Source organism: Scardinius erythrophthalmus (genome assembly GCF_964197995.2).
Source record: "Scardinius erythrophthalmus genome assembly, chromosome: 12".
NCBI classification, from domain to species: Eukaryota; Metazoa; Chordata; class Actinopteri; order Cypriniformes; family Leuciscidae; genus Scardinius; species Scardinius erythrophthalmus.
The window spans coordinates 12,900,106-12,913,913 of NC_138232.1; the positions used below are offsets into that span (position 1 = coordinate 12,900,106).

At 37.3% G+C, this 13,808-nt stretch overlaps 2 protein-coding genes across 5 annotated transcripts in view; both read right to left on the reverse strand.

Annotated features, from left to right (window-relative positions):
• oca2 (oculocutaneous albinism II) overlaps positions 1-8,991 on the reverse strand; it is a 105,674-nt gene extending 96,683 nt beyond the window's left edge. The window contains exons 1-2 of the mRNA XM_081379746.1: positions 8,582-8,991; positions 397-697 (exon numbers count right to left, since the gene is read on the reverse strand). The gene's annotated coding sequence lies outside the window, so the exon portion shown is untranslated. The remainder of the gene's footprint in view (positions 1-396; positions 698-8,581) is intronic.
• A 1,018-nt stretch (positions 8,992-10,009) lies between these two features.
• herc2 (HECT and RLD domain containing E3 ubiquitin protein ligase 2) overlaps positions 10,010-13,808 on the reverse strand; it is a 64,693-nt gene continuing 60,894 nt past the window's right edge. For all 4 annotated transcript variants that reach the window (XM_081381173.1, XM_081381170.1, XM_081381171.1 and 1 more), the window contains 4 exons: positions 12,667-12,857; positions 12,467-12,572; positions 12,164-12,376; positions 10,010-10,990 (listed from right to left, as the gene is read on the reverse strand). In XM_081381173.1, the coding sequence (XP_081237299.1) occupies positions 10,739-10,990; positions 12,164-12,376; positions 12,467-12,572; positions 12,667-12,857 (762 nt within the window). In that variant the 3' untranslated portion in view covers positions 10,010-10,738. The remainder of the gene's footprint in view (positions 10,991-12,163; positions 12,377-12,466; positions 12,573-12,666; positions 12,858-13,808) is intronic.

Below are 13,808 nucleotides of genomic sequence, written 5' to 3' on the forward strand. Positions count from 1 at the left end.
AAATTGCAACCTACACTTACATAAAAAATAATGTTGAAATTACATGTTCTGAAATTCTATTAACAGTTAAAATACACCGTATATGCAAATTGTAATTAAATTCACTTCAACTGTTGTAATTTTGTTACCGAGAAGGTACTTTTTTTTCTTTTTTAATTTGTTCAGACTATATTTATTTATTTATTTGATTGGGACAGTGCATGTTAATGAACAAAACATGGAATATATGCATGTAAACATGCCGGATTGTAGCCAAATGTTAATTTCCATCCGTAGTCCCACGGGCTAATGAATAATTTAAATTGAATTAAAAATATAGGAAAATATTTTACCTATCGTGTATAATTTTAACTGTATAATTTTTTATTTACTTTTGCAACAAAACTTGAAACTTACCTGCCAATGCAGAGAATTAAATGGTGAAGTGGGCAACAAGATGACAATGATGATGATGATGGTGATGATGATGATGATGATGATGATATTATAACATTAAAACAAAAATAAAAAGTCCGGTGGGTCCAAACAGGTCTGAGTAGCTCACGAGTGACGCACACAGGCTGCAGGTTTTCACAAGCTCGGGAGGAGGAGGAGGAGGAGGAGGAGAAGGAGGAGAAGGAGGAGGAGGAAGAGGAGGCTCACTCTTAAATGGAAGTTGTAGACTTCTTCTAGGAAATTGAGGGAGTGACCCACAACTCTGCACACAGACAGGAGAGAGTGAAAGAATGAATACACAGCCCTCCCTGTTTCCTGTTCTCTCACAGACCCCCAGAATGGAAGTGGACACTCATTAACACTGGTGTTTTAGGCATGCCCAACTTTCCTTCAAATGCCTGAACACCCACCCCTGCAAACCAAACCAAAACAATACGCACAATGATCGTTTTAAATAAACTTTTTCTTGCGGAAACACACTCAATTAAAGCTGCAAGCAGCATTTATCGGGGTTCAATCGGTTTAAGGCCTTTAAGCACATGTGCATGCGTTTTATTAAGCAAGCAGCATGTAAACACTTAGTTTAACCAAAAGTAATTTATAAAAGATCATATAAGAGATTCAGTCAAGAATCATTTTGTACAGACGTAAATAATTTATGTTGGATCGATGTTTATAAGGAAGTTCATCCTGATAATGCATTTTCAGCATTTGAAAGATTATTTTACACTTTGGTGGACAAACATGCACCTATGAAAAAATGTACAGTGAAGAATGTTAGGGCACCATGGATTGTTAATGAGTTGAAAAACATTAGAGAGATGTGGCAAAGGGTACAGCAAACAGAACTTGGAACAAGGAGGATTATTGGAACAAGTACCGTTAGATTTTAGCTCAGCTTTTGATGTACTGGATCATAAATTATTGCTGGATAAACTGAAATGTTACAAATGTACTTCTCATACTGTACATTGGTTTAAAAGTTAACTGTCTAATGGAACAATGTGTATTTTATAATGGAAGTTACTCAGATGTGAAAGAGTTGCAATGTGGTGTGCATCAAGGAAGTTGTTTAAGACCAATGTCTTCTTCTTGTTTTAAAATGTGCATGGACAGTCATGAATGCAGATGATAAAACATTATATTTACCTGCAGCATCAATTAAGCAGTTGTCTACTGCTTTGGATGAGGAAATACAATTGGTCATAAAGTAGGTACGGAATAATAAGTTGTTCTAAACTTGATAAAAAGCAAAAGCATTGTGTTTGCATCAAATTGCATCAAAAGTTAAATTTGTCTGTAAACAGTGTGCCTATTGAGCAGGTAGAGGAAATAAAACTTCTTGGAGTTATATTAGATAGTAGGCTGAAGTGGTCAAAACAGATAGAAAATATGGTAACAGGTATGGGAAGAGATTTGTCAGTTATTAAGAGATGTGTAAACTTTTTACCACAACACTGTATTTCTAAAATTGTGCATACAATGGTTCTTGCTTAGATTATTGCCCAGCTGTGTGGTCGAGTGCATCAAGTAAAGACAAAAAATGTAACTAACTGAAAAATTACAATTAGTCCAGAACAGAGCGACACGACTCACTTAAAACTGTAATAGAAGGGCTAATATAATAAGAATGCACTGGCGAAGGATTGTCTCTCTGCTTTGACTTATAAGAAATATTTCTGTCTAGAGTTCCTAATGTCCTGTACTCTCAACTTTTGTAGTACTAGTCATACTTTTAACACCATGTATGCATAAAAGGGATGTTTTTTATTTCCTGTTTCAAAAAATGTAATGTATAGAGGAATGAAAATATGGAATGATTTACCTTTGATATCACATATTTTTTTAACAAGAAAAATTTGTTTAAAAAAATATATATTTAAAGGAACATTTAATGGCACAATATATAGTAAATTGTTGATTTTGATATTTGGAATGAATGTTGGGTTAGTATGTCACATTGACTTGACTTTTTATTGTTGTTGATTAAATTTAGTTTTGTATTTTTTACTTGTTGGGACCCCAGGAAGAGTAGCCACTGCCTAGGTAGTGGCTAATGGGGATCCAAGCAAACAAATAAAGTTAGATCATAGATGGAAAAGACCATTTACAGCCAATAAAGGCAATTTACTAAGGAAAAATATGTTTTTTTAAAGTTTTTTTTTTTTGACAGTTATCAAAAAACTGCCAAAACTCCACCACTTTTATTAGGTGTCCTGCCCATACATGTGTGTGTCAAATATGTTGTAAATATCTCATTTCATTTTGAAGTTTAGACACTTATATTTATGAGAGCATAAAAATTATCCATGGGCGACATTGGATTTTTTTGTCCCTATCGTAATTTTGACATTTGGGCGTCATTATTTAGCTATTGACCTATGTTTTAAAATTTCCCACGGTGGATTTGTCTCGATCAGACTAACGGTTTCGAAGATTATCGCAAGTTTTTAAAGCGCTAAATGACACCGTTACACAAACCATAAGGCAAAACCTGGCATGTTTGGTATCGTTGGATTCGGCAAGGATTCAAGGAGTCTAAGGAGGTCACTCCTTCAGCAATGGAAGGAGTGACCTCCTCAAATAGCTGACTTGAAACTTCTCAGGCTCCTTCAGGGCATTGTGCCGATGACAAATACTGAGTTTTTTTAAATACGCCAATGTTCTCATAGATTATTATGGCACCCTGGACAAAGACACTACATGCCAATTTTCATCGAACTAACGGTTGGGTGCGATTATAGCCATTTTTATGATTTCTTTCCCTGTTATAGCGCCACCAAGTGGCCAATCGTTGCATTTTTTTTCATGTGACCTCAGATTCAGCTCATAAACATGTGTCCCGAGTTTAGCGAAAATATCTCTTTCCGTTCACAAGTTATAGCCGTTTTAGTAAAAGTGGACCCGGTCACATCGAACATTGTGGTTCCCCTTAGCGACCGTGAATTGAAATTAAGATTTTTTTTATGATTATTGATAGTCACTCTCCAGAGAATATTTCTGCAGTGGTTTGGTTCCAATCAGGCCAAAAACCTAGGAGTAGTTTGCAAAAGTAGGTTTTTCAAAAAAACTCAGTTTACTCAAAATGGCGCCTGAAGGGCGAGCAAATCCAAATATACCTTTGACCGCTGTAGCGCCCGTCAGGCCGTTCGGGACGCGCCTTTGGTGACGTTGTAGGCTGTGTGAGTATTACCAGCCATCAAAGTTTCAAGTCTCTACGACTTACGGTTCGGTCAGCCCTATCAGTTTTAGATGGAGAATGCTGCATCATGAGAAAATTAACAATAACAGTAGTTTCAGCACTACGTGCTTGAACCCCTAAATATTAATCACTAGCAACTTACTATGTATGACGTTATTGCTTAAAGCTTCTCCTACTTACGAGAACTGAAGGAATCTCACTGCCCTATATTACATCCGTCTTACTGCCCAAGACCTGCTTTAACAAGGAGCGGTCTAATCCATATTGGTATATTCATATTCCTACATAAAAACAATTTAAAGGGATAGTTCACCCAAAAATGAAAATTCTGTCAGTAATTACTCACCCTCATGTTGTTCCAACCCCGTAAGACTTTCATTCATCTTCTGAACACAAATTCAGATATTTTTGATGAAATCTGAGAGCTGGATCACTCCTCCATATGCTTCTATGGGATCGAAACTTGCTGGCCAGAAAAGTTAGTAAAGACATCGTTAAAATAGTCCAAATGACTACAGTGGCTCAACCACAAGTTTATCAGGCGACGAGAATACTTTTTGTGCGCAAAAAACAACAAAAATAACGACTTTATTCAACTATTCATTTTCTTCTGTGTGGGCCTGAATGAATTCACGTAGTGTAACAGCACAGCGCTTCTGTGTTGTACGTCACCACGTAGGCTCACTATTGGCTGAAGCTGGTCATGTGTGTGATGCGTGTGACGTACAACACAGAAGCGCTGTGCTGTTAGACTAAGTGAATTAGTTCAGGCCCACACAGACGGAAACGAATAGTTGAATAAAAGTCGTTATTTTTGTTGTTTATGCGCCAAAAAATTATCCTGGTTCAAGAAAATCCGTGTATCAGTCGTTTTTTGATTTAATACGAGTAGAAAAATGAGAAAACAGCTTGAATATTAGATTTCTAATATTCCAATAATAGTCCTCCGCTGCTGCAGTTGCACGGATTCTTAACACGTTTATTGCAACTACATAGTAAAAATGTATAGGATACATTTAATCTTTTTCTCATCAAACAACCAGACTAATCAATGGCTCAACACAACCCGTACCGGGGAAGAGCCTAGACAGGGCTTTCTTTTGTGCAGATATAAATTCACCTACGCTTTGCATCATCTGGGTATGGCAAGGTAGGCTAAATGACGGCTGTCATAGCCTACATGATCGCCCAGTAAGTTAAAAAAAGAAATTAAGATATAAATCAATATAATTAGTAAAAAAAAAAAAAAAAACGCTGTTTGAAAATACGTCTATCAATTCATAAAATTTCAAATGTTCAATAATCGTTTAAAGAAATCAAATTCATAACTGTTTAAAATTCCACACAATGTTCAATTCTGTTAGATTACACTTGTCAATAATTAAAATTTACACAGTTCAAATTCAAATAATTTTGTCATAATATAAACTCCATACATCATCATCTTTATACATCAAAGGAAGTAATAGAGCAGAAAAGACCTAAAATATCCAGTAGTGGGGCAGAAAATTATTGACACACACAGTTCTAGGCAGGGACTCAAATTATACACTTTCTTACACTCCATTCATCAGAGTTCAAAATAAAATGAATGTTTTAAAGGAGCCAGAAGAAAAGCACAAGAGAGCTGACTGAGTGATCATGGAGGTGATGTGGTGTATCACACGGGTCGGAAAGAGTGCCGTTGATCGCTGTAGGGAAGAGGAAAGAGTGAGAGACTTTCATGTGACTTCTAGTGGATTCTGTATTTTGGCCCAGTGCGCACAGTCAGAGGTCTTCACTCATCCACACTTTTGTCTGAGAGTTATGGCCAATATAACAACACAGAATTTTCATATAAAAACAGATTATTATGCACACATGTGCATTAAATGTACATTAATACAGTCCAAAAAAAAAAAAACTGAGACCACATTGGAAAAAACTAAACAAAAAGCAATGCAAAAAAAAAAAAAACTAAGCAAATCAAAACAAAAACAAAGCTAAACAAATAAAAAACTAAGCAAAACCAAACAAAACAAAAACTAAAAACTAAGCAAAACACAAACTAAGCAAAACCAAACCAAACAAAATCTAAGCAAAACCAAAACTATGCAAAACAAATAAACTAACCAAAACAAAACAAACAAAAACTAAGCTAAAAAAAACTAAGCAAAACAAAACAAACAAAAACTAAGCTAAAAACTGAAGCAAAACAAAACAAAAACTAAGCTAACCAAAAACTAAACACAAACTAAAGCTAAACAAAACAAAAAACTAAGCAAAGTAAAAACTAAGCAGAACAACAGAAGAAAAAAGAAGAAGAAACATGTTCTGGTATAAAATAGATATGAAATATAGATATTTCTAGGTCACTAATGAAACAAGAAAATCTGTGATCATAACATACTGTAATCATCAAGTTTTACACAAACTTGTAGAGACCATGCTCAAGTGCTGCTGTCATCAAGGTAAAGGGGGACTTTTCCATAATTTTAACATGCACTGATGATGGCATGATACTGAAGAGAGGGAACTGATTTGAGAGTAATCAAGAAACTACTGCTTCAGTCAGATAGCTGTTTTGATTAGTGTATGTTTCCTAAGCACTTCCTGCACAGTTCTCAAAGAGTAAACCCTGGATGTAGCATCAAGTCAGAGTGGCCCTGTGCATCCGAGCCCATTTATACTAGTGTATATCAGAAATGGAAGAGACTGTGAAACCCAATGAAGTGCATAATTGGACTTTGCAAGGTCAAATAGAGTCTTCGGATAGTGAGGAAAAGAGAGACACAGAGGTAAAGACAAGTATGATTTATCCAGTATGTGGCTGGCTATTGATATCCCATAAAACATCCAACAAACCCAGCCATCAAAGGATTCCAGCCGTCTCAGCTCCACTAATCGCAAAATTCCTTCAAAGTCAGTTATGAAAAAATTGCCTGCCCGCACACATGCCGTCCTTCAGTGGGGGGTGCTTATGCAACCCTACCGAATGAATTCAACTCTTCTTACATAACATTTGACATACTGAATCGACAAGAAGAGTACAGGAACACCTCAGTTTTAGCTACCTTAGTTTTACCTTAGCTACCTCACCTTAGTTTTTAAACACACACACACACATATATATATATATATATATATATATATATATATATATACTCACCTAAAGGATTATTAGGAACACCATACTAATATGGTGTTTGACCCGCTTTCGCCTTTAGAACTGCCTTAATTCTACGTGGCATTGATTCAACAAGGTGCTGAAAGCATTCTTTAGAAATGTTGGCCCATATTGATAGGATAGCATCTTGCAGTTGATGGAGATTTGTGGGATGCACATCCAGGGCACGAAGCTCCTGTTCCACCACATCCCAAAGATGCTCTATTGGGTTGAGATCTGGTGACTGTGGGGGCCATTTTAGTACAGTGAACTCATTGTCATGTTCAAGAAACCAATCTGAAATGATTCGAGCTTTGTGACATGGTGCATTATCCTGCTGGAAGTAGCCATCAGAGGATGGGTACATGGTGGACATAAAGGGATGGACATGGTCAGAAACAATGCTCAGGTAGGCCGTGGCATTTAAACGATGCCCAATTGGCACTAAGGGGCCTAAAATGTGCCAAGAAAACATCCCCCACACCATTACACCACCACCACCAGCCTGCACAGTGGTAACAAGGCATAATGGATCCATGTTCTCATTCTGTTTACGCCAAATTCTGACTCTACCATCTGAATGTCTCAACAGAAATCGAGACTCATCAGACCAGGCAACATTTTTCCAGTCTTCAACTGTCCAATTTTGGTGAGCTTGTGCAAATTGTAGCCTCTTTTTCCTATTTGTAGTGGAGATGAGTGGTACCCGGTGGGGTCTTCTGCTGTTGTAGCCCATCCGCCTCAAGGTTATGCGTGTTGTGGCTTCACAAATGCTTTGCTGCATACCTCGGTTGTAACGAGTGGTTATTTCAGTCAAAGTTGCTCTTCTATCAGCTTGAATCAGTCGGCTCATTCTCCTCTGACCTCTAGCATCAACAAGGCATTTTCGCCACGACTGCCGCATACTGGATGTTTTTCCCTTTTCACACCATTCTTTGTAAACCCTAGAAATGGTTGTGCGTGAAAATCCCAGTAACTGAGCAGATTGTGAAATACTCAGACCGGCCCGTCTGGCACCAACAACCATGCCACAATCAAAATTGCTTAAATCACCTTTCTTTCCCATTCTGACATTCAGTTTGGAGTTCAGGAGATTGTCTTGACCAGGACCACACCCTAAATGCATTGAAGCAACTGCCATGTGATTGGTTGATTAGATAATTGCATTAATGAGAAATTGAACAGGTGTTCCTAATAATCCTTTAGGTGAGTGTATACACACATACATATAAATACATACACACACGTACTGCAGACAATATTGGTATATGGTATTAATTATTGACAGTAAATTTTTTTTTTGTATTTTTAAGTACATACCCAGACAGCAAAATAGTGTCTGCCCAGATCCGGCCCACATCAGGTATGCGTGGAATGGATCATCTGGGCCGGATCTGGGCCGACACTATGTTGCTGTCTGGCTAGTATTTTGCAAAATAACTAAACTATCCAGTTTTTCTATGGGATTATAAATATAGATTTATAATATTGGCCATCATTTTGGTTACTGGCAATGAAATGAAAAATGTATATGAAAAGATTAAAGCAAAAATGGAACTCAGGGCGCACATATCATCTACTGTGCAATGAGTCAGAGCATTTGCACTATGGTTTCCAACCATAAACACTTTGGATATGATGGTTCCTTCTAATGGCCTTTGGAATGATGAACTTCAGTTACTGATGGCCAGGAAGCAAATTCCTTCAAAAATTCCACACACAAAAAATAAATAAATTTGTGGTTTGATTTTATCATGCTGTTTGAATGATTTGTGAAAGAATGTACAGTAAACTCAGACCTTGCTGCTGAATTTCTAAATGAAGCAGTTTTACATCCTTGGTTCATTTCTTCAGGCTGCCTGGAGCCGACCCGACCCGACATGAGTAGAGCACCTGACCTATTCCAGAATAATGCGCTCTGTGATTCCTGCTTATGAAAGAAAGAAAAAAGCATTAAGACGGTGAAGAATGCTCTTGCTTTCTAAGCCAAATTAAGTCATCATAATTCTTCCCCCCTCGTTCCTCTCTGTCATGCACCCCTAACATCCTTTCATCTCCTCAGACTTTGACGTAGAATAGAAGATAGAGGAGGCGGGTTTACAATGTAACCTTTGACCTGCTGTGGCCCATTAACAACTAAGTCTGTGAACCATGAGTAATGTATGCTGAGCTAGATGGATCAGCCGTCTCACGGGTAAACATCACTTGACTTTCCTCTGGCTGCATGTGAAAGCTGAGGAGTAGAAGAGCTCACACTCTACCACATAAGCCAGTATGAGTTGTCCAGGTCATTATGGTGATTTTATTAAAGAGTTTTCGTCAGTGTTTCGGAGGAATTTGTCTTAAATGTCTGGAAATCCCACACAAGACCAAAGCCAAAGTAGACGATATTAGATAAACACATTTTAGAGAAATACATTTTTATACAAAATACATACAATTTGTATGATTTCATTATCATAAATTATTATTATCCAGTATCACCACTGGAAACAAGTAACATGAGGCAGGACTTACATTTACAAATGGTAAAATTTGGGGGTTGGGTTCAATGTAACAAAAAGATTAAACCGTTACTAATCTTTTCTATTGGACGGTGAATATGGATTTTTAATATTGGCCATCATATTGGTTATGGAGCATAATAAAAGAAAATATTAGCTGTTGGCTAATTATATACAGTCCCCTCCAAAAGTATTGGAACAGCGAGGCCAATTCCTTTATTCTTTCTGTAGACTGAAAATATTTGGGTTTGACAAAAAATGTGAATATGAGACAAGAGATCAACATTTCAGCTTTTAATTCCAGGTATTTACATCTGGATCTGATACACAACTTAGAAGATATAACCTTTTGTTTGAACCCACCCATTGCTCATGTGACCAAATGTATTGGAACATGTGACTGTCTCATATTCATCGTTTGATGTCAAACCCAAATATTTTCAGTCTACAGTAAAAATAAAGGAATTGGCCTCACTGTTCCAATACTTTTGGAGGGGACAGTATATAATTATGTAATTTAGAAAAATAACAATACTGTGCGAGTTTCAAATAATATATTGACAAATATTTTGACTGATAAATTGAGACTACATTATCAGCTAGTATGTTTTTTCCTCCCTTTTTAAAATGTATCAAATTTTCCCCCAATTCAAATGTGCAATACAAACACACGAAAATATACAATTATTTAAATTCAAAATATATAAAACAACAACAATAAACTTACAAGAGAAATTTGGTTTAAATTTATTAACAGAAATTACCATTTATTTATAACATGGGAATGAGATTTCTCATGAACACATGGCACAATCAAATTATATACATTCCATAAGAAGAACAGTGCAGACACATTATGGGAGGAGAGGATACAGTGACCGACGAACTAAAAACAACCCCTGATCAGGCTTCCACTGATCAAATGAGAACACAAAATGTCCTGCTCCAAGTTAAAAAGGTTCTTAAAGAAACACTGCTGTTTCCAAATAAAGAGGCGAAGCTAAAATTCATAATACTAGCTATTTAACACAAAATTGATGTGAAGATCTTCACAGAGACGCCTGTCAGGAGTCGTCTACCACAGTGCTAGGCTAAGCGGTCTGTCCTCTGTAATAAAACGTGAGCACAACGTTTAACACAAAGAGATGTGTAGTTTCTCCTGTCTTCTTGGTTCTCTTCACAACAAAGATAAAAAAAAAATCTCTCTATCTTGCTTTTCACCAGCTTATAGTGCTTTAAAGCTAATTGCACATAATGATATACACATATTTCTCTTCATTTAGTTGTATTTGTGTCTATGCACATTAATAAGTGAGGTTAAAACAAACATCTTCAATTCAGTTTTCATTTGAACTTTTTCTTCTTGTCAGCTTATTTTCAAGACCACACCGTGTGTGTGTGTGTGTGTGTGTGTGTGTGTGTGTGTGTGGGTATGTGTGTGTGATACAGAGTTTAATCAGAGTCGGAAGCAAACGAGTCCGCATCCTCATTGTCAGAGTCGTCACTGCTGTCATCAGCGGCGGGTTCACCGCTCAAAGCAATCCGTGCGTAGTCATCCGTGTCAATGGACTTGCAGAAGTGAATGGCGTATTTGAGTTTCTCCTCCAAGACTAGCTTACAGGAGTAGCGAGGCAGCTTGAGCAGGAAGAAGCAGGTGTAGGACTCAGGGAGGAAATGGTCGGGTGGGTTGTATTTATCCAGAACCTGGACAAATAGGGCAAAAACTCTAAAAATGAGCCATTATATTTTATAACACACACACACGGTGCACGTTGGATGGGTTTATAGTGAGCACGTGTGCTCTAGACAGAGCTGCTCAGTTGCTTACTCCCATGACACATTGCAACCCAGCTAAAAGTTTCCTAATATATTTGACCATTATAAGTAGCCAACATTTACCTGTTGATGCCTTCACAAGCACCCATTAAAATTGTTGAATTGAGTCAGGTGTTGCGTTAAAATATCACCAGAATAAATGTAAGTATAATACAAACATAATTATTCTTTTAAATGGTTTATAAGTTTTCGTGTGGAGGAAATAAAATACTATGAAAATACGTACAGTAGTTTCAGTTATGACTTTTTTTTCACTGGATTTAGTCTAGTCTTGTATCAAACACAATATGATTTTCGTTGATCGAGATCTGGCAGCAGCTGCACTCGCCTCCTCTGGGGCGAGCGATAAGGACAGCTTTCCCTGCGCATTAAATCCCCCATATACCAACAAACCAATGCGAACGCGGGACAGTGATGACGATACATAACAACAGAGCGTAGTTGCCAAAGCTGCTGTGGATCCGCTTACCCGGAACTATCAGTGAGTGGCAGATTTGAAGAAAATTACCATTGTTTGGCACATAAATAAATGACAGAGAGTTACATACGTACAATTGCCAACATTTTATCATGTAAGCTTTAAGGTACACCACAAACAAAGGAATTTATAGTAATTTATAGTGTTAATACTAATCAGCGAGTCAATGAATGGCTTACGTATGCAGAGAATTCAGAGTTTATATGGGCTGCCTGCCACTGAGACATACATACATACATACACTGTGTCTGTGTGTGTGTGTGTGTTTGTGTGTGTGTGTGTATGTATGTATATACACTACACTACACTACACTACACTACACTACACTACACTACACTACACTACACTACACTACACTACACTACACTACACTACACTACACTACACTACACTACACTACACTACACTACACTACACTACACTACACTACATGACCATTCATTTTGACAGTAGAAAGAATTAATTTTGGTTTAGATTGACATACAGGTGGATAGATTTTAATTTTTTTTTTTGGGGGGGGGGACTATTCCTTTTATTGATACTTTTCAAAGTCTCAAGTTACCTGCACCACAAAGTCTCGTCCACGGAAGTCCGCAATGGTCCTGGGGAGGCGCGTGCGACCCCAGACGAACCTGAGGAAGAGCGAGCGTTCTGTGTTAGAGAAAGACTCCATCACCTCCCAGAACCACTGGATCAGAGGAGAAGTGGGCTCCACCCCCTTATACGTGGCCACAGATTTGAGCAGGTGCAGGGGGATGTCCGGGCTACCACACACCTAGACAACACAAACACGTGACATGAAGTCTAACAAGAACTCCTGACAACATATTTGCTCAGTGTGCGTTTCTGTTGAAGACACACTCACCATGGTCTCCAGCTCATAGCCGGTAAAGAGAGAGAGGAGAGGCACCGGTACCACACGTGCCATACCTTCCCTTACTGCCGACACCTGCTCATCGTACTCATGCAGCCTGGAAGAACAAAACAACAACATACCAGTAATATTTCTTTCTTTCTTTCCTCAGTATGTGTTGGTCAGTATGTGTTCCTCAGTATTAGTCACACCTGTAGTTTATTGCTAGCCGTACATATTCGCTTCGGTTCTCTAAGGTGATGTGGGAATATTTGGAGCTGAGTTGGACTTCCTGTCCACAGGCACTGGGCACAGTGAAGGGCAAGGGCATAGCCTCAAACTCCTCCGCAGATGCCTCGTTATCCCGGATATACATCAGACCGGGGATGAAGTCCTTGTCCACCTAATGACAAAAGGAATGTGAGGTTGGATTAAACATATTAAGGAAAACAAGCAAAACTTTATTTCAATAAATATACTATATACACACATTGCTCAAAAGATTATGGTAAGATTTTTTTAAACAAATTAATACTTTAATTTAGCCTTAAACTGATCAAATGTGACATTAAAGATATTTGTTATGTTACATAATATTTCTATTTAAAAAAAAAATGCTGTTCTTTAAACTTTCGATTCATCAAAAATCCTGAAAAAAGTATTACGATTTCCACAAAAATATTAAGCAGCACAACTGTTTTCAACATTGATAATAATAGGAAATGTTTCTTAGGCACCAAATCAGCATTTATTATTTATTTTTTTTTTATAAATTTTTTAAATAATTTTTGAAGGATTATGTGACATTGAAGAAGACTGGAGAAATGGCTGCTGAAAATTCTGCTTTGCAATCACAGGAATAAATTACACTTTTAAAATATATTAAAATAGAAGACTGTATTTTAAATTGTGATATGATGTAAAAATGACTGTTTATCAAAACAGTAATATTGTCAAATATTAAGATACTTCTTTCAAAATCTTACAAACTCCAAACTTTTAAACTACAGTGAATTTAAATAAAAGTATAGAACTTTTCAGATTTAGGTACCATCAAACCTTCAAGTTGTAGTTGGATGATCTGAGTGATCTAGCAAGAGCATGTGTCCATGATTTAGGTTTATTCAAGATTCATTCAACAAAGATGATTAAAGATAATCTGAACCTGTGCAAATGACGATAGAAAAGGAATGAAAGGAATGTGTGGGTGTTTTAGAGTGCATCACAGTCAGGGTCTCACTGTTGTCTTGTGCTTGGTAATCTTTCTCTTTAACCTTTCTGATATCTCCAGGCAAAAGCAACAAACAACAGCTGCTCTGTGAGTAAGAGACATCCTGCGCTGAGCAACGGCATC